The sequence below is a fragment of the Photinus pyralis genome, unplaced genomic scaffold (genome assembly GCF_008802855.1).
Source record: "Photinus pyralis isolate 1611_PpyrPB1 unplaced genomic scaffold, Ppyr1.3 Ppyr1.4_LG3b, whole genome shotgun sequence".
Classification (NCBI taxonomy): Eukaryota; Metazoa; Arthropoda; class Insecta; order Coleoptera; family Lampyridae; genus Photinus; species Photinus pyralis.
Genome location: NW_022170510.1, coordinates 1,905,732 through 1,926,724, shown reverse-complemented (window position 1 = coordinate 1,926,724; position 20,993 = coordinate 1,905,732). Strand labels below are relative to the sequence as shown.

The 20,993-nt window shown below is 35.7% G+C and overlaps 5 protein-coding genes across 7 annotated transcripts in view; 2 read left to right on the top strand and 3 right to left on the bottom strand.

Moving 5' to 3' along the window:
* The window catches only part of LOC116166807 (nuclear receptor subfamily 2 group E member 1), a 28,886-nt gene extending 26,216 nt beyond the window's left edge, over window positions 1-2,670 (top strand). For all 3 annotated transcript variants that reach the window (XM_031481948.1, XM_031481949.1, XM_031481947.1), the window contains exons 7-8: window positions 2,248-2,329; window positions 2,380-2,670. In XM_031481948.1, the coding sequence (XP_031337808.1) occupies window positions 2,248-2,329; window positions 2,380-2,639 (342 nt within the window). In that variant the 3' untranslated portion in view covers window positions 2,640-2,670. The remainder of the gene's footprint in view (window positions 1-2,247; window positions 2,330-2,379) is intronic.
* A 1,849-nt stretch (window positions 2,671-4,519) lies between these two features.
* Window positions 4,520-8,439, bottom strand: LOC116166809 (stress response protein NST1). Its single transcript, XM_031481950.1, has 2 exons — window positions 8,309-8,439; window positions 4,520-5,712 (listed from the first exon to the last, which is right to left on the bottom strand). The coding sequence occupies exons 1-2, from the start codon at window positions 8,373-8,375 to the stop codon at window positions 4,607-4,609; spliced, it is 1,173 nt and encodes a 390-aa protein (XP_031337810.1). The 5' UTR covers window positions 8,376-8,439; the 3' UTR covers window positions 4,520-4,606.
* Window positions 8,440-8,493: 54 nt separating this feature from the next.
* On the top strand, window positions 8,494-9,680 carry LOC116166810 (peroxiredoxin-4). The gene is made up of 5 exons (XM_031481951.1): window positions 8,494-8,835; window positions 8,884-9,001; window positions 9,048-9,287; window positions 9,333-9,498; window positions 9,547-9,680. Exons 1-5 carry the CDS (start codon window positions 8,676-8,678, stop codon window positions 9,607-9,609), a joined length of 747 nt encoding a protein of 248 aa, XP_031337811.1. The 5' UTR covers window positions 8,494-8,675; the 3' UTR covers window positions 9,610-9,680.
* A 1,301-nt stretch (window positions 9,681-10,981) lies between these two features.
* LOC116166806 (chromatin assembly factor 1 subunit B) lies at window positions 10,982-13,996 on the bottom strand. The gene is made up of 6 exons (XM_031481946.1): window positions 13,719-13,996; window positions 13,447-13,668; window positions 13,242-13,397; window positions 12,388-12,701; window positions 11,846-12,339; window positions 10,982-11,736 (listed from the first exon to the last, which is right to left on the bottom strand). Exons 1-6 carry the CDS (start codon window positions 13,839-13,841, stop codon window positions 11,054-11,056), a joined length of 1,992 nt encoding a protein of 663 aa, XP_031337806.1. The 5' UTR covers window positions 13,842-13,996; the 3' UTR covers window positions 10,982-11,053.
* Window positions 13,997-15,187: 1,191 nt separating this feature from the next.
* LOC116166994 overlaps window positions 15,188-20,993 on the bottom strand; it is an 84,884-nt gene continuing 79,078 nt past the window's right edge. Inside the window, exons 6-12 of the mRNA XM_031482227.1 lie at window positions 18,723-18,792; window positions 18,320-18,668; window positions 17,987-18,236; window positions 17,752-17,938; window positions 17,551-17,705; window positions 16,516-16,873; window positions 15,188-16,461 (exon numbers count right to left, since the gene is read on the bottom strand). Coding sequence (XP_031338087.1) covers window positions 15,692-16,461; window positions 16,516-16,873; window positions 17,551-17,705; window positions 17,752-17,938; window positions 17,987-18,236; window positions 18,320-18,668; window positions 18,723-18,792 — 2,139 coding nt within the window. The 3' untranslated portion in view covers window positions 15,188-15,691. The remainder of the gene's footprint in view (window positions 16,462-16,515; window positions 16,874-17,550; window positions 17,706-17,751; window positions 17,939-17,986; window positions 18,237-18,319; window positions 18,669-18,722; window positions 18,793-20,993) is intronic.

The window sequence follows — 20,993 nt, the reverse complement described above, 5'->3', positions numbered from 1 at the left end:
CGGGAATCATTTTAAACATCCCGCAGTCCAAACAGGATGAAACGGCATTCATGAAGCAGCAAATTCTTCGAACGCAATGGGAAGCCGAGTGGAGAGAGCGATGCCTTAGAAGACCCACGCAGTATACCTACCCGTATAATGCCCTCAATAACAATCAATCCGTGTTACTATAATTACAAATCCAATAGATTTTATCAATCAAGCATAGTCAGGCTAAAAACAGCGCACGGTAGATTTCCAGCACATTTGCACAGAATAAATTTGATTCCCTCGGCACAGTGCACGTTTTGTAATTATGAGGTAGCAGATTTGAATCATTTAGTTCTCGCCTGTCCGCAGAATACAAATTACACGAATATCATGATGGAAGGCCTACTCAAGCTGGGGTTGACACACCCTCTCGATGTACCAACAATTCTAAGTACCAACGATAAGGGAGTTTATGACATTTTAGTCCGTTTTGTAGCTGCAAGTAAACTACCGTTGTAATTGTAACCCGTATTATGTCATCCTTATGTGCTACCAAGTACCAACCTTCCGTGGCCTACCTATGTGTTGTGTGAAGTCGCTTTGATCGGCCCCAAAGCGTGAAACGTATAAATCCTTGTTTAGTCCTCTGGTTTCCCTAATGTAGGCTAAAATGGGCAAGATCCCGAAAGCCTTAAAAAAAAAAAAAAAAAAAAAATGGCCAGCTAGCTCAGGGTAAAATTTAAAGGCCTGAAATCTTCCGCAGCGGTCGATGCATTTAGGGAATAGTCTTAGTTCCTTCCTTACAACTTAGCATAGGACTGAGCGCCTTACCCTGTTTCTTTAAATCCTTTACTTTCCCTGTGTAAAACTGGGAAGAAACAAGGGAAACTTACAGTGAAATCAAATTAACAAATGAAATACTGGTTTATTCTAATCAATATCAAATAAAATTATCTCCAAAATTGAATAACGTATATTCTCACAAATACAAACACAAAAATAATGCCAAATATTCAAAAGTATTGATTAAAATTGACTCAAAACTAAACCCTCAATTCAAGAATAATCGCATAAAAATTACACAGCAGAAAACACAAAAGTCTCCCAAAACAATATGACAACGATCAATAATTGTTTCGATAAAGAAAACACAAGTGCAATCATATGAAAAAGTAAAATCTTACCTGTGGGTAAATGTGTAGCCGAAGAGAGCTCCCGACGATACAACTATCACCAAAAACAAATCAAAAGAGAAAGAACCTAACCTGCGTGACTCATTGATTAAATAATGACTGTCGGCGGGGTCAAATATGATTTGTACTTGTAAATTAGGTAACTCGTACACCCCTTCGGAAGCAGGACTGCGTACACTACCATTTTCTAACACGATCCAAACATCGACCATTCATCGATGGGGTAACATTGACGTTAATAGTTACAATTAAGATTCGAGTTTCATCTCTTTAAGACGTGATTAACAATACGTTTTACCACAAACCAGTAACGATGATGAATTAATTCACTTCGTCGGCTCAACCGTCAAATTTCAGAATTCGCGTTTGAAATTTGTACTATTATTCAAAGGACTCGATATATTTTTCTAGAAAACAAGTAAAGTACTTGAGTAGAGTTGTAGTTATAATACAGGAGTACCACAATGCACCAGAAAAAGAAAATGATGATACAGACAAGTTGAAAACTGGTGATATCCGGGAAACTTTTTAAAACAATTTGGAACAACTAAAAGGGCAGCACGATTGTAAAATTGCTTTGAATAATATAAGACAGTATTATGATGGAAATACATGGTTGTAAGAAATTCTAAGGGTCTACTCTAAAGATTCTGGATTTTCAAGACACGTACTAATATTTCGAAAAGTTCTATAAAGATTCTATGAAGATTGTAAGATCCTAATATAAACACGGTTTTTGAAAGTTTGAACACGTCGTTTCGTTTGTGTTCAAATTTGAAAAAGAACCTTTCAGAAAGAGCATGAAATTTCCCATTGGACTTTTAGTTTGGGAACCAGCATCACTGACCTGCACATCAAAAATTCATTGCTATTTAATTCTACTTTTGAAAGTTTTTTTCGCAACGTTTCTAGACTACAAATTACATTATACTTTTTTTAACTTTTTTTTTGAAAAGTGGAATGGAAGAATAGCTTCTATATTATTGTCTACTTTGATTACCATGGTAATTTTGTCTTGGCATGATTAGCAAGAAATCGAAATTTACAATAAGTACGATGATAATTGATGATAATTATGTTACAGGAAATAATGTGTCGATTTAGACAAATATCACCAGACGGCAGTGAATGCGGTTGCATGAAAGCTGTCGTACTGTTTACACCAGGTATAAAAAAAATATTCGTTATGTCTTGTATGATAATTTTTTTACTACAGAAACTGGCGGATTATGCGACGTACAGCCCGTGGAAATGTTACAAGATCAAGCCCAGTGTATACTTGGAGACTACGTGCGAACTCGCTATCCACGCCAACCAACACGTTTTGGTCGACTCTTACTTTTGGTGCCAAGTTTGAGAGCTATTAGAGCGCTAACAGTAGAGCTATTGTTTTTCAAAGATACAATAGGCGAAATACCAATAACACAATTATTGGGGGATATGTACCAAATGGAAAAGTGTGCATCGCCGTTATAAATTTATAAGTACACCACCTTACATGCAAATACATCGGTTTCTTTAATTTTGTTTCTGTGATATTAAATACCAAATGCGTTGTTTGATTAAATTACTAATAAGATTCTAATGTATATATTTTAATTGTGTTAAATTATCCAAATGAAATAAACTTTAAAGCTTTTCGTTTTTATTTACTATACGTTTACACTGCATGTGAGAAGAAACATAAGTAATACATGTCATGGTACGTATCCAGATGCAACGACATTCTATAGATGCAGGCTAACATTTGAATTATGGTCCTTACCGTTAATTTGGAAATATTATTGAATCCAATTCTGGACAGGGATTTTAGGAACAGTTTCGTTATTTAGTTGCAATAATCACAGCCCAAGAAATATGGACACGTCATTTATTATAACTCAATTGCTGTTAGTAGATTGAATTACAACCACAGTAGCTGGGGGGTTGGTTTTTAGAAAGGTTCCTCAAGATTACTCAAATCACAGGCAAAAGTGGGGCAAATTCCACAGCTATTATTCTAATTTAGGAGCAACACTCTATGTTTTCGGAGCTGCACCCATTTTCCAAAATTCGATAGGTATGTTCTTACTAATTTAATTGGCAAGGCAACCATATTACCTAGATGTAATAGATATCTCCAGCGGAAAATGCGCTGACAATATAGAAAAAGAAAATTCGACAGAGCTATATACAGTGTGTCCAACGACGAGTTGCGTCGATTATTATATTAGAAACAAAATTTTATACATGGTGCGCAGAAATTCATGTCAAGTTTTTCAATTTTAGGTCCGCATAAACTTAATTTTTTACTGAAAAATTTGTTCTTGTCTTGGAAGTCTGGAAGACACTTCTGATGTGTAGGAAAGAAATGCAAAGAATCACTACCAAGAGTTGCACAGCAGTTGGCGCCACTAAACACAAAAAGACGGTTGAGCAAAACAACAGAAAAAGAAGAAAACAAAACAAGAAAGAAAACGAAATCGAGAAAAAAATAGGATTGAAAATACTACAACAAAATAGAACGTGTATGTACGACATTCCTAAAATGAGCAAATATGATTAATGGTTTAATAAAAATTAATTACTACTGTGTTTGTACGTACGTATAGACTAACTCACCACAATGAACAGCAGTTCTTGGAAGATATATAAGAACTGACGAATCAAAGCTAATCGTTCGAAAAAATTTTAAAAGGTAAGTAGAAACACCGTACATGTGCAACTCTTAAATTATAATGAAGCTTTAAATAATTGGATAAAATACAGAAATTTTGCTATAAAGGAGATATTTTCCCATATATTACCACAGCAGATATTGAACCAACCTAAGCAGTAAAATAATCTTGTATTGAAATGAACGAAAATCGTCTTGGTTTGTTTGATCAAATAGCTGCTGTTTTAAAAATGAGTCATTCTCCAAATCAGAGGCTGAATGGTCCGGGGGAGCAGGTGACTACTTCCGCATTATAAATCATAATGGTCCTTTGGCAGTTGAAGGCAGGATTTCAGCTTTTTGCACTATTAACAATTTTCTCGTTGAATGTTGAAGATAAGTTTATCATTTGTAAAATTCTGTTTAACTTATAGGGAATTTTGGGGGAGAAACTTTGTTTTAATTAATTTCTTTCTTAATTAATTGCGCTGAAATCACTTAGAAAAGTCTTATAAGTTTGTAAGTCACTTAAAACTACTAATTGCAATTCACCAACCAGAATTAATTTATTCTCGACGTTGCTTCGTATGCAACAAAATAGAAAATTAGTTAAATTAATTGTATAATATACATACATTCATACCACAATAAAAAAGACGTTATCTCACAAAACAATAGTGTTACTATATAGTAGCTAGTTTTCTTCTACGAGCTAGTCACATATAATAGTTCATTTCATCTTCTTCCAGAATGCAGTGTAGTGCAATTAACCACATTACTACGGGTTTTCGCAAATAAGAAGTGCTGTTTAACTAAATGTAAGAAGATGGAGTTGCTTATTATCTTTTCGCTTCCCCTTAACTAAAAGGTCACCAATGCTTATCCCATTTTCTAAAATGCCTTGAGGTACCTCAATAAATATACAAGTTGAAGAAGTGTACGGTCGCTTCTTTTGCATCGCCTGTTTGACGTCCTTTTGTGAATTAAAAGCTGTATTAGGTCGATCATCAAGTTTTGCTGGGAACGTGATTTTTGTGGTGTTTAACGGAGCTTTTCTTTTAACGTTCTTGTGATAATTTTTCCTAGAAGATACAGAGCGCAACCATTCGCAAAAGATTTCCTCGTTTTGCTGCACCTTTCTTCGCTTTCTTTCCTCAATCACCCGTTGCCTCTCCTGTTCTTTTAATTTCAAAATCTCATTTCTTCGTTCTCTCCTTTCCAGTTGTAAAGCATTTAAACCGTACTCGGACCGTAGACCATTGTAACAAGGCAGTTTCTGTTGTAACTTAATGTCATTATTCTCGCAGCAATTGCGATGTTGCAGCTTTAAGCGTGGGCACTTAAATGGTTTTTCCACCAAATGTACTTTCCTAATGTTAGAATTAAAATCAAATCGATCTATACTATCGATACAATGTCTTTTACATGATATCTCTTCGGATAAGTACAATGTTTTGTGGTTTTTTCTTAATGGAGATGTTTTACTTTCAATTTCAGCAGATCTGTTATAATCCTGTCGGTCTTTATCAGAAACATTTTCACAACGCACACTGATACTACCATCTACATTTTCTTCCGAAATGAAAGTATTGGGTATTAATTCTATCACTTCCTCTTCTTCTACCTCTTCATTTTGTTCTTCGTCACTATTCGTTACGTTTAAAATTAGAGCAGTCTCTAAGTGACTTTCAAGTATAGACGTGTCCTGGTCCAGTGCACTATAATCGATATTGTCTTCACTTTCAATACTGCTGACGTCATCGTAAGAAAATTCTGGCTCATAATCTACTAAGTTCTCTCTAAATTTGACTTTCACTTGTTTGTCCTCCACATTTTGATTTTCATTAAACAGTTCGTTATTGGCCTGTTTAACTTTTTCAGCGATGTCATACGGCGATGAAGCCGGTTGTAAAACTGAAAAATAATAATAAATTGGTTAATAACTGATATAATAATATTATTAGGTAACTAATAAAAATACAGGGTGTTACATATAAATATGCAAAAAAATTGGGTTTGTTGAGAGAATCAAAACAAGCACTCCTTCCAAATAAACTGAGATACCAAAGCGTTTTGTTTGGGAGCTACCCTGAACAAAGTGGTGATTTGCGTTTCTTCTTTAATCATTTATCAGCAACCATAAGAATTACAAAGACTGGCGGAACGTCTCTGAATAGGTTTTGGGGCATGTCCTTTTCAATTTTGCAAAATTTTTTCAAAGTTCTTACCACAAAAACGCGCACCCCTAAATGGGGATGCTAAAAAAGTTCTGATTTCGACGAAATTTGGTATCTGGGGGCTTTTGAACATGAAAATCACGAATCTGAAATAAGTTGTTGAACATTCGAAAAAAATTCCACTGCAATTCTTGGCCGAACAACATAAAAAAAGAGAATTCCACGAAGATGTGTACATACTTGATGAGTTAAGGAACAAAATCAGTCATCTAATTTCACATGTAGTTATGTATAGTTGAAAACATCGTAAATACCAAAAAAATTAACGATTTAAGTCGATGATGACATGAAAGACACACATTTAGAGAAAATACTTCAAATTTATTGAATAGTTCGCGAGAAATTAGCTTTTGACATTGGAACTTGTTTCGAAACAACCAAAAATGATTTTGAAAGTTATTACATTTGATAACTTACAACATTTTTTGGATGAATAAAAAATTCCACAGTCCGCCGATTTGCAAAAATCATCGGGACTTTATTTTCTCTCTTATTCCATCGAAAAAATCTTATTAAATACCGTTAACCACTTATATTCTAAAATTGAACTTTTTTAAACAGAAATATAACATCAGCGGAGTACTTTTGTTTGGAAGCAAGCAGTAGGTACCAACAGTTCTGGTGACGTCAGGATTTTCTCACCAATTATGCCACATTCATTAATAATAGTGAAGTCACCATTAGGAAAAACATTTTTGAAGGCGTAACTGTCTCGCCTAATTACCCCGAACGCAAATGACCAGGGTGCAAGTGTCCATGATTGCATGATAGGCAGAGAAAGAATAATACAGCATTTCTTTTACAAAATGGACACAAATTTGTCTAAATAAAGTAGCTCCCAACAAATATGATTACTAAAGAAAATATAAGCGGTTTTCGCATTTGGATGTTTGCCGTTTTTGAGGTGGCGTTGTATGTTGCCTACCTTTGTACAGTCATTGGCAAAAGTAATGATAATTAGGTGAGCATTACTTTTGTCAATGACCGTACATATCCCAAATTGTTCATAGTAATCGTAGATTACTGACAAGCAGCAAAAGTGCCGAGTAATGATAATTAGGTGAGCATTACTTTTGTCAATGACCGTACATATCCCAAATTGTTCATAGTAATCGTAGATTACTGACAAGCAGCAAAAGTGCCGAGAATATTTTGTGTAAACGGCCAAAGTAAATTAAAATACATTATGATAATTCTGCAAGAAAGAATACAATTGATTTTTAAAAAATGGGTTAAAGTAGTAATTTAAAGGTAGCGGTGATATATAAGGTAAGGAAAAAATATACAAAAAAATTTAAGTAAGACGAAGTTAATACAAAATGAAATGCTACTGAACCTCAATATGACTGTGTACAACAACAAAAATGCAAATGTGAGTCAAATGTGACGTCATAGGAACTGTACAATTACGATTCCAAAACGTCCAAAAAGGTTATTTAATAACACTTTCCCATAGGCTAAATGTTTGAGAGCATATCAACACGGTAAGATACACCGATAGACCAAGACAAGACGTGTAATATTGTAGCAAAATATTCCAGAAATCCACAGCGACATCGTGGCGCCATCAGGTCGCCAACAAGTCGATAAAGGATTACTCACCGGTGATAAGGAACGAAGGCGGATATGACGTATTCTTTCCGAGAAATATGACGTGTTTTTTCTAATAAATAAATAAACATTTAGTCATTGTTTATTAGAATGCTTAAACGGCGATAACACCATGAATTCTTTGAAACACAGAGACAGATAATGCTCTAGATCGAGAATGAGACACTGATAGCGTTTTCTGAGCCTTTTAAGGAGTCCTTAGAACTTTTGATATATGAACACATCTATAACCTTTCCAAAGTTAGGTGAGGTGTCCTAGAAAATGTCTGGTGCCAGCAGAACACCCACATGAAAGCCCGGAAGCCCTTGTAAAAGGAAATGGCCTAAAACGTACGTAAATGTTTCCAAAAAGCTCTGAAAAAAATTATGAAAAAACATTTCAGACGATTCAGCTTTTGCTGTGTGAAACTTCTCTTTCACTGTTAAAATCCACGTTTATTTGTAATTTTCTTCTAAAAATAAAACTGGTTAGATTAAAATTAATCCCTGTTGAATTACTGATGACGGATGTCAACAGCATTGATAATTCGTCATAACACCTACAAGAAGGAGGAGTGATGTTTTTACGTCAGACCAGGGGCAGAATATAATACTGAAATTTATTTAATCGATAAGTACCTAAATATTAATTTTTTAATAAATAAACGTAGATAAGTACTTACAGTAGTTTCCATAATCATCTTCATTGTCCGATACTGTTTCAGATACATTAATTTCGACAGATTCCATTAATACTACACATTTAAAGGGGAAAGAATTGGGGAAACAAACAAAACGACTATTAATATCAAAATCTTTAAGAAACAAATAATTCGCATCACCATGGCAACGCCGCTAAAAGATTTTTTTATTTTAGGTTATGGTTATCGGTAACCTTATTGACACTTGGCTATTTTTCAAATTGGGGAAATGCACGTATGAAATGTTTACTTCCTATTTTAATATCTGGAGGTTGTAATCTGATAAACGGTGTATTTTCGTACAGTATTTAAGTGTAGTACCACGTTTAACTAATTACCTAACCTAAAAATGAGATCTTATTTTTATGCGGCAGTATTACTTATAAGTGCCTGTTTTACAACTTGCAACGATTATCACAATTGCCATTCGTATGCTGGCGGTTCAGTTTACCCAGTGGGATCAAATCGAGAAACTTCCGACCATAAGTTACAATGGACGAAAGCTTTAAGTAAGTATCCATGTAATTATCACAGCACACTTACAGCTGTTTCATTAGTTGCGAAACCAGCACCATATTGGGAAAGCACAGCAGTTATGAACGGTGAATTCGTTGAACTGAAGCTTACCGATTACTTAGGCAAATACCTTGTCTTTTTCTTCTACCCCTTGGATTTGTGAGTCTTGACATAACATACTTGAATACTTAATTTTGTAATGTAGCACATTCGTCTGCCCCACTGAAATATTGGCATTCAGCGATCGAATTGAGGAATTTAGAAAGATTAATACTGAAGTCGTTGCATGCTCTGTTGATTCTCATTTTACGCACTTGGCATGGATAAATACTCCTAGGAAAGAAGGGGGTTTGGGCAAAGTAAACATTCCACTCCTATCCGATTTGAATCACAGTATTGCTAAAGACTACGGTGTGTTCCTTGAAGATGTCGGACATACACTTCGGTAAGAAAATCATGTGATCAACACAACCTAACAATTTCGTTGAAGGGGTTTGTTCATTATTGATCATAAGGGTAAATTACGGCAAATTACAATGAATGATTTGCCAGTTGGAAGAAGTGTTGATGAGACACTGCGATTGGTTCAAGCCTTCCAGTATACCGACCAACATGGAGAAGTATGTCCAGCTGGATGGGTGCCAGGACAGGACACAGTAAGTCACCTATTGATCTCGAGCGTACATTTATTTTTGTAATTTTAGATCATTCCCAATCCACTGGAAAAGAAGAAGTACTTTGCAAAAAATAACAAAAAAGAGTTATAATAAATTTAAAAAAGACATGTACTAATCTTTTAAGACCACATCACAATATAAACTTTATACTAATGACTGAGCATTGTTATTTTTAGTGCCCTATATTATGCAGAGGTGATAATTTTAGATAATATAACAGTTGTGTATTTTTTTGAAAATGATTAACTTTAGCATGTACAAATCACGATCAAATGTTCGTTTTTAGTGCAATTATTCACTAAAAATACGGCAAACATCATTTTGAGATTGCTGAAGTTTTATACAGGGGCATTTTTTAATCTTATATTTGGATATTTTATTATTAGTTTCTATAGTCGGCAAGATTAGACCTTTTATAACTACCATAGCGTCACTTTGTATAGTTTCAACGTCATGCAATATAGCTCAATTTCTGTATAATACCGCAGATATATCTGCGATAATACTCTTTGAAGTTTCCTCTCAACCTTCACTCACTGTGATAATGGCCCGTATGAATAAAAGGAAGCATATGCTTATACTTGCAAAATTCAAAGTAAATACTCGTAACTGCTCCTTCATACTGGTCTGTTTAGCAGCGCTGCACTGCGTCCTGTCCTGCTGCTCAGCAGCGCTGCACTGCGTCCTGTCCTGCTGCTCAGCAGCGCTGCTAAGTCGCTCAGTGTGAAGGAGCACTTCCGAGTATTTACTTTGAATTTTGTAAGTATAAGCATATGCTCCTTTTTATTCATATGGGCCATTCTCTCCTCAAGTTGCGAGAATTAAGTGTTGATTATAGGCAGCCCACAATACACCCAGGTCTCGCTATAGCTGTGTATACCATTGGATAAAAACCTGAGGTATTTTAGCATTGGAAATGCTTGTTTTGTGTATTGGTATGAGGCACAGAATTATATTATTTTTAGTTCAGTGGTATCATTGTATGAAGTTAAGTTTCGTCAAGCAAAAGAGAAGACAGTGGTGTCGCGTCAAGTGTTGATTGTACTGTACTCGGCCCATAGACATATGACTCATATGAGTATTATATCTATGACTCGGCCGCGATCGGTAGATTAAAGAAAACTCGCGGATACTGTCGATACAGTACTTACTTAATAGCGCGCAATAATTGTTTTGTTAATAATTAATTAATTAATTCTCGCACATCTCTCGTGATAGTAGTACACGCATGTTACGCCGCTTATTCAGAAAGTTTACGTTTGCGACACGAGCGAGCTTGCGAGCGAATGGGGCAGGTGATTCTGAGTGAATAAGGGCCCTTCTGAAGAAATGTTGTCATTTAAAAGTAGAAATGGGGAAAATAATACACATAAATCCCTATGTCTACTTCTTAATAAATATCACTGTATAATAGATTTCTGTCTGTATTCGCGACTGTTTTGTATAATTATGAAGTGAGAAATAATAATATAAAAATGTATTTAGAATAAGATAAACATGATGTTACAATTAAATTAAATAAACGTCTATTATGCTATTCTTTTTTCTTTCGCTTTGGGCTTCCTAACGTGATCAAAGGTATTCGCCTTGGAATTTTTAGTGTATTTTTTTTTATTTCTGTGTCTTGACTTAAAGTAGAATTATCGACATTTGCGACATTTTCTTTTTCTGGAGCTGCAGAAGTTGCTTCCATTTCAGTCTCTTTTAATGTGGAATTGTTTTGTTCATCTACGTTACTATCCGAATCACACAAATCAATTACATTTGAGTCATCACAATGATCTGTGTTGGGTTCCATGTGATTTTTGTCCTCGTTACTATCGGTCTTATCAGTGCGCGAATCAGTGGTAACCAATTGAAAGAAGTTTAGAATAGAATTCTTCTTTTTTGGAGTAATGTTATGGTTTCCACTTTTATTTTTAGAATCATCCTCCTTATCATTACCACCTCTGAAAGATTTTGGTGAAACTTTATTAACACCATCACATGGTTCGTCTATAACTATTGTACTTGAACAAGTTGCTTCATCTTTTGTTTTACTGCTATCCTCTAGTTCTACAGAAGGTGTAACACCTGTTTCACACACTTTCTTTGTTGAACAATCTCCTAATCGTATAGGCACAATTCTCTTAGGTTTTGGTTTTGCAGTGTCAATAATTTTACTGTGGGGTGTCTCAACATTCATAGTCTGATTAGGGTGATCATTTGGAGTAGAACCTGAAATAAACAACTAACTTAGTACTGAAATTCCTCACACTGAACAAAAATAGAAGTGAAACAAACAACCCACAAAAGAATGCAGTAATTGGAAAAGCTAAGTACTTACTTAGGCCACAGTCAACTTTAGGAGTACGAATTGTCCACTTTTCCAAAATGTTTGGTTTCTTGACTACTATCTCTTCTTTTTCTTTACTTTTACTTTCAATTTCCAAATTAACTAACTCTTCACCAGATCCGCTCACATTCAAAATGCAATCTTCAGATTCACTTTCTTCCTTTGTATATTGGATACCTAATTCTTCTTTTTGAAATGTAATTAAGGTACAAAAACCATCTGTAGAAGAGGCAACCAAGAGTAGACCGTCAGAAGACCATGCCAAATCTGTGATGCGAGTGTAATGAATTCTTCTGAGATGAGCAAATGGTGCAACTTGCTGCGTGTCATACAGTACCACATCACTATCAGTAGCTATGGCAATGATCATCCTATAGGGAAGATTAATCAATGTGTCCCTTCCATCGGGGCGTAATTCAAATAATACGGGACAACAACGAACCGCAATTGTAATTTGTTTTGGTGAGGGAATCACAGCCACAGGTCTAAAAGTACAGCATAAACTCATGGTATAACCACCAAAGCAAACGTACTGTGATAAATCTGCGACAGCAAAAACATAGGTAGCATTTTTGGCCATTTTACCATTGGCAGATTCTATACAACCCGAAGGAACTATTAACAAGTTGCCATCCGGCGAATAATTTAATCTCCTAAAATAGGATTTGAATGTGTCATCGTGGAAATATTTGATTTCTTGATTGGGCATTTCGTTCCATTCGGTTACCGGAAGTGAACCTTTATGAAGTCGAGCTCTGACGTGTTTTCCTGTGCTGTCGAATACCCTACAGACTCTATCACTACAAATAGTTGCGATGAAATCACCTTTTGGATCCCAAGTCACACCCTAAAAAAAACTTTTGATTATCTGTCTACAATCCTCAACCCCCCACCCTCGCGATTTTTTGCACATGTTTGACTTGCTGGGCACATCTGGTTTCACAAGAAGTAACTCTGGTTTTGAATTTGAAAAACGGAACACCCTATATTTTTAAATTTTTGGATTTCTAAAACAATTCTGGATCAGAATGTGAAATTAAAAAGTTTTTATGCTTACCTCAGTATTTTAAAACGCTTTTGAAAAATGCTAAATTTAGGTCTGTGTGAAATGTATATAGGTAGAATCAAAAAATGAAATAATATATAGGGTGTTCCATTTAAAATAAACAAGATAACGTCAACTTCTGGTATAACGGAAAGTGCCACCAACTTATGCATACCCTACCTCTATTGTATTGTTTACAAAATTCGATACAAGACAAAACAACACCTAATTTTGAAAAAATTTTAACCTGATTGTTGATACTAAGTATGAAACCTTTAACCCTCCTTTTAAACATTCTGTTAATACAGCAATGGAGTGTATGTGTAACAAAAAAAACTGTACCTGAACAAAGCCCTTATGGTCAGATAATATATACTCCGTTTGTCCCTTGGAAAAATCCCAGAGAATCGCTGTATTGTCAATTGAACCAGAGATTAACTTCATTTCATTAGGAGACCATGATAAATCATACACATCTTCTTTGTGACCACGTAATATCTTAAAAGCAGTTGTTTTAAGTAAGGGAAACACATGCGGCCGATCTCACCTTTGTAACCAACCAAACTTCTTCGTCATTTGTCTCCTCCAACATTGGAATGTTATCAGTTTTCAAATTCCAAATAATAATATTGGCATCATCATCACCGGTCGCTAAATACGTACCGGTTGGAGACCACCGTACGACATTAACAGACTTTTGATGTCGAGTTAAATCAGAAACAATATTAATATCGACAGCCCCATTTTCACGAATTCTTAACCTCCATATCTAAGACAAACTGTTTAATTTTGGTACAAGGGAAGTGTAACGGCACATACTAAGACGTGGCAATCTGTACCCCCTGATGCTAACTTGTAAAATTCGTTGTGCACACAATGAACATCGACACTGAGCACAGGATCTCGATTATGCCAGGATATTTCGGGTATGGTGCACTTCATATTTGTGTTGGTTTAGGAATTGAAAAGTGTGTTAAATTAGTATTTACAACATAAAATACAAGGCTTAGAACAAAGGAAATATTAAAAAATATAAACAACTTATGTTTAAGCGCCAATTTTCGTCAAAATTTGAGGTTAGGCATAACATTGACAACGCTACATGTTGCCAAATTTTCGTTTAGATTATTGGGTGCATTCAGCTAAAATTATTAGTTAGGCTTATGTACAGAGTGAGCCAAGGTAGAAAGTAGAACCACTCATTTCGTAGATTTTGATATTGCAATCTTTATCTTTAATTACTGATTTTTAGTGAATCTTAAATGTTAGAATGGCAACAATGTCTTCTCACACAGCAAACAATGCCGGTTTTGGAGCAGCCAAAGTTGTTGAACCACCCAGTGTTCACCATATAGTTCTGGTTGGTCCCCGTACTTACGTTTCTTATTTCCTACAAAGACTGGTCGTCTTTTAATAGATTTTTGGGTATGCCTTTTCCGATTTTGCAGAAATTATTTCAAAATTCCCACCACGAAGGGTACGCACTCCTAATTGGGAGTGCGAAAAAATTCTGATTTCGACGACTTTTGGTATCTGGGGGTTTTTAAACATGAAAAACACGAATCTGAAATTACTTTTTGAAAATTCGAAAAAATTCCACTGCAATTCTTGGCCGCACTACGAAACTGGAGAGAATTCCACAAAACTTGTTGTCTACATGTAGTAAGGGAGCTAGCTCGAACTAGTAGTACTTGAGTTAAAGAACCAAATTGTCAAATAATTTTTGAAAATCACTTTTCAAATAAAAGTTATACTCGGTCTAAGATTGGTCCTTCACGTCAGAAAGTGTCCTTAGCGCATATATACATAGAATGGTACATATTAAAAATACATTTGTGAGGGATTTATGACCTTTTAGGAAGTCCAATTATATATTATATCCAATAAGGGAGAGTATTTTTTGTGCCTTACTAAACAGAATCTGATTCACCCTGAAATTGTTAAAACTAACTTAGCAATGGGCTAATGCCTAATGGATCAGTCAAAGAATGACAGGATAGCACTGTAAAATTTCTCACACCTTCCATAACCATGTTAACTTCTTTTGTTATCCCACCGTCACATTACCTACTGTGTTAACCCATTTTTGTAAATTGAATTAAATACACGACCGCTCCGCGCTTAGGTAACTCTCTTCTCTCCTCTCGGACTAGGGAATGGTACCACAAAATCTCTCACACGCCTCTCCATTTGTCCATGTCTTCAGCTACTTTTCTCTAAAACGTGCTATTGAAAGAATAGTGTTGTAGGAAAAAGGTGGTCTTATTACAGTTTTTATCAATACAAAATTGAAGTTCTTTGTGTTTTATTAATAAAGGTCTCCATCATTGACTGACATACATGTTACAAATTCTGATTACATGAAACATGTACAACAGTTGATATGCTTTATACTACATTGAAAAATTCAAAATCAGTCAATTGTTAATAAAAAAATCTAATTATTTATTGATTTTCACTATGGAAATGTATAGTATGTCAAGGAGACTAGCTCTTCATAATAAATAATATTTACAAAATTTGTTACCTTACTATATATGTACATATCTCCTACAACATAGATAAAAATCTGTTTTTATCATTTCAGTTGCTATCACGTTTATTTAACAACAGTATTTTAATAAATTACTTCTTTATACAAACATTTTATTTTACACCTATTAGCTAACTAGAAATATACAAATAAATAAGAAAAAACCCTATACAAAAATGTCGGAAGTGTAAAATTTATTAAAATTGTACAAATTCGTATTAGAAAAGAAATTAGGACACCGATTGCAAGATCAATTTGATTATTTGGCAGCATTGGACGTTGTTCGATTGGCACAGCTAGAAAAATTGTTTACTCCTCGTATCAAGTTTTCATTTTGGCTGAGAGTTGGTTGCCGGCCATCTTTGTGATTTGCCGAAGATAGAGAACTACTACTCACACCAGAATCACTAGACTTTTCGCTTAGGCAACCCCCTCTACCAGCCATATTACCAGTATTGCCACCTTCTCCTAGAGATAGTTCATTATTTGCACCGACAACGTACTTAACTGTCGTTAATTTCTGATCAGCTTCACAAGAATCTTCTATGTTCGTGTTTTTTCTGTAGCTTCCTCGATTTAGTAAGTTTCTTCGACAGGGATCTATTAAAGTTGTTTGGCCATGAATACCTACATAAGTATCTTTTGCCTTTTGCTGAATTTTATCTGCGCTAGAGGAATTAGGCAGGTTAGTAATATTTGGTTGGTATGGGGCCTCTTCTTTCAAATTTATGACATTCTTTTGAGCTTGTCGTACCCTCGCTAAAATTTCATTGTTGCATTGTTCTACTACTGAATCTAAATTATTTGTTGTATCACAAAATCCATTATTATCACTGGTGTCTGATTCGTCTTGAGGAGATATGTGATGCACTTTTGTTGAGCTTTTAAGTGATGCATCGTAACAGCCGGAGTCTCTCGGAAATTGACGACGTTCAAACGGTGAACATGTGCCGCCCACGTTCATTATTCTACATTTGTTATGCTCGTCACCTTCGCTACTGGAGCCCGCTACGTCTCCTTCGCTACCCGCTACAACAGTTTGCTAGATAAACAATAGACATTCGAGAAAAGTTTATTACTTACAGTCAAGATCGTGCAAAAATTGTACAGCTGTTAGTATTTTTGCTCTGTGTTCAGAATTGATAATTCCTAAATAGTCTAAGTCAGATGGTTCAATTTCCTTAAACAATTCTAAATCCTCATAGCCGTTCAACACAAATACAGATATATGCTCCTGCATGTTTATTGTACGTAGCAATTCTTCAACAGATGTTGGTTTCCCTACAATGTTGCGGTGCCATTTCATTTCCTTCTTGTTTCGAATCGCCCGCTCCGATAACAGTTCTACGTTGATAAATTTAAACGTGCCTTTCTTGCCATGGCAAATTCCCTTCCATTGTCCACTGGCATTCATTGATAAAATATCAATAATGTCACCCTTCTGTAATGAAATGACAATTAAAAACGGTGTATTTTTTATAGTTCGCGTGCTGTAATGATGTATTTACTCAAAAAAATGTTTGTTAGGTCAACGGAATGCAAGTCCCATTAAAATCGACCCAATGGTTATTTTTTTTATTAAGCTTCAAACTCCAGTGCACAAACTTTTTGGCGTCGAGAGTAGAAGGTAGGTACTTGTCTCTCTCTCCAATTGTCAATAGATGATTGGGTATGCCACAGAAAGCGGCACGAGCACATAGAAGAAATGATTTCCTGATTCGCGATAAGTGTTTTTTTTAGTTTTTGTAATAGAGAGTGCACAAACAAACCGGGAGTTAACCAAATGATATTTAGGGAGAATTCGCCGTAAACAACTATGATGAAAAACCGTAGGACATAAAAAAGTTAATTTAATTTACCCCCTGATTTACCCCAATGTGCTCTGCAATGGAGACTGTAATGTTAAAAAAATTTGTGCATTTTATCCCTTCACTTGCTATTACTTCGGCGTAAGATTTAATACTTCTGAAACCGTACGACGGCGAGAATAATTGTGTATGTGAAACCTTCACGCGTTCATGCAGCAAAGAAGCCTGCGTGGCTGGCGACTAATTACTGCATAAAGAGAATAATGCGCAGAACTAGAAAATAAGAATAATAATATATTAAATCATATACCTTGAATTTCAGTGCATCTTTATCGTAAGGACTAGGAGTGTACTCTACCAATGCTCTGGCACGGCCAATAATTTGTGGATCAGCTGGACTTGAATCAACATCTTCGACAGATATAGAACTATGGTTGCTACCTACTCTAACTAAAGCTTGAGTGCCTAGAAATCACAGTTACTTAGAGAAATTTAAAACGCAATCATTTACTAGATCCAGATCCACTTGGCAAGCTTTCTATTGAACTAGCAGAGCATGGGAACGCTTGATCTGCCCGCTTTTCTTGTTCTACCAATGATTCGTTTCTTAATTTGGAGATTTTTCGTTGCACGTCGTGTCGGAGGCCTCGCACTTTACCCACTAAGGTGCAAACACCAGTAGAACGGCCATCACTCGACTGCAAAGAACATACTGCAATTTAAGAAAACACTCCAGCACTAATTACCACGTGAACGGTGCCAATTTGCTGACTACAATTTTCAAAATCATCCTGGTCTTCATAATCCGAACTTTGACTAGGTGAAAGACACTCCTCGTTTCTGTAGTTGTGTAATTTTCTGTATTGGCGCGTTTTATTATCATGAAAGTCGGGCTGATCAGATCGACTAGTGTCAACTGATAGTGTCGATAGTCGCGAGCTAATACTTTGGATGTCGGAACCGGCGTAGTCGCCACTCTCTCTGTCCCTTGCCGACCTGTTAATTTAAATTAAGCTTTCATGGAACCGAAATAAAACATTGGCAAACGTAGACAGTCGTTTATTTAAATTATAGTTTACCTTGAGTGTGTTAAAGGTATAATGGTGGGGGGATGTCCAGCCTGTGGTAAAATAAGCCCTCGTCTAGGTGCGCCCCTGGGAGTTGATGCGCAGGGAATATCTCTAGGTAGAGATATATCTCCTGCAGTTCTAAGTGAGATTACGCCTTCCCCTCGAGATTCCTGCCTTTGATTGAGAGTAAAGCAGACTCTGCCGTTTTGTATTGTAGCCGTAGGACCTGGACTACTTCCCATTAAAAAATCTTCAGGGTCACTTTCGTAGGGTGGTTCGTCATACCAGTGCCCCCGATCGTGTCCGTGGGCTGTTGGTGCCATCACACGTACGTCTTCATCATACATATAAGTGTCATCTGTGAATATTAAGCATGTTAACAACATGTACGTTTTTAAGCGACTATATGTACCACACGTCAAGGGACCCCGATATCCTTCTTTTCCAAGCTGTAAAAGCCCTTCCCGAATGTCTCGTAAAATCTGAAATGAAAAAAGCGTAAGAAAAATGTCCTCATTTAAAAATAGGGGCGTAACACCATCAAGCCGCAAGATCACATTTGATAGGTACGCCGCGCCGATGCAATTTTTAAGCATCCCAATACTCGTGGATTTTAAGAAAAGGAACGGGTAACAACAATTCTGTCCCTTCTGAAACTGTTTCATTGCACAAGAGTAGGTACGTACGTATTTACCACTAGGGAATATTTCAATTTGCCTGTTTCAAGTTCAATTCCATTTCTGCATTCGTATTTTACATTGAGACGTATGGTCGAATTGCGAATACAAGCCCGTTTACATTTTACATTTGTGTACTCAACATATATTACTGGAAGGAAGGGTGTGTAGACGATCGAAATAAAATGTAGATCGCGAGCGCGCTCCGTTATGGTTTTCTTTATTACGTTTCTGTTATAAGCCAGCAACATTTAGCTTTTATTAAGTGTTTTTATAGTTTTCCTACGCTTGTGTGTAATGAAATTTAATTAAACGGCGACGTAAAAGCCCTTGCAGATATTAAGTACTTATTAAGCTGTTAAGAGAGGATAAAATCGTACATCAATACACAAGATGTAATCTCAGAGAAATTGTATTCTTTAAAACCCAACCCCGTGGTAATAAATATTATTTATTAATACAGCGAATATAAGAAAATCCCAGAACAATGTAGGTACTTACACAAAAAGAAAAAATAAACATGATTTCAAAGCCGAACTTTGTCGTATGGTATTTTGGTTTTGACATCACGATGTCTATTACCAATAAATTTGTCTGCTGTGATCTGACCACTTAACTGTTGAACGAAGAAACATGAATCCAGAATCCACCAAAATCATTTTAAATCTCCAGTTTACCTACAACGCGTGTTTAGACCAAAGGGATAAAAAAAAGGTTAAATTACATACATAATTGTGAGCCGATTTCACATATACCTAGTTTTGAACTTAATATCATTGTTTTTTATTTGAGAAAAACAAAAATTGACCGATTTCTTTTTTTGTGGACACCTTGAAAACCGTCGTTGTTTCGTGTTAACAAGTAACAGCCAACGGACCAAAGCTATGAGCTATAGGTATTACTCCTTAGGAAAAAAAACTAGCTAAGTAATAACTTCAAAAAAACTCTTCCGACTGATGTTTACACGACTTTAGTTTACTACAAGATTCACATATCCACGTTATACAGTGCCACCCATTTGTGACCACTCATTTTGTATTGAACCTATAGCAGTCCATATACTATGGTCTAAGAAGACTGCTCTATTGCAACCTACCAAAAAAAAGTACGAGACTACACCCTCATTTGTGATTTGTAAATTGCAAACATTATACCATCCATTGCTAATAGGAACTGGCAGTTACCTCTACGTCATCTTTTTTACATTTCGTTAGAATTAAGGTACGTTACATATTGATTAATTTGACTTGTTGTCTGGTGACGTCGGTTTACTCTCTCTATATTTCTAACAAAGACAAAGATGACGATTATTCCGACGTTTAATTGAGAGCTGCAACATTGAAGTGTCAAACTTTATTGATTTTTGGGCTAAGTTTATGAGTGAGAACTGACATGTGATAAACGCCGACTCGACATTTCTTAATAACATCAATTTTCTGTCACTTCCAACTTGCGGGTAATAAATAGAGATAACCTAGATATGACGCCACCGCCAGTTCCTATTATACAGAGTTTAAATGCATTTTAGAATTCCTTTTAAAATAAGGAAACCAAATTTTCCACCGTACGCAAAACCAAAAACCTTTTATCGTCTTCCCACCGAAATTCACCCATGAACAACGATTTTGGCATTCTCACTCTGAGCAATAGAACCTGTGAGAGGTCTTAAAAACCTTTATTAGTCCTAACCCAGGGTTGTTGAGATTCATTAAGAGCTTTGTCCGCCGTTAGGAGCCTGTAGCATTCTCTGATATAATGAGTTTGGACTAAGTTCTGCTAAAGAAATATTGCAAAAAATGTAGGTGTAAGGTATACTTCGACAATATCATTATCACTGACACTGACGAGGTCATTTTTTTAAATGTTCTACTATGTCTCATGGTGCTTTAGGCCGGATGCGGTATTTCTGTAGAGCCGCGGTTAAAAAGTTAGTAGGGGGTTGAAAAATTAGCATGTAACATCCTATGGTCAGTGTTAAAAAAACTCACGGTATAATATTATAATAA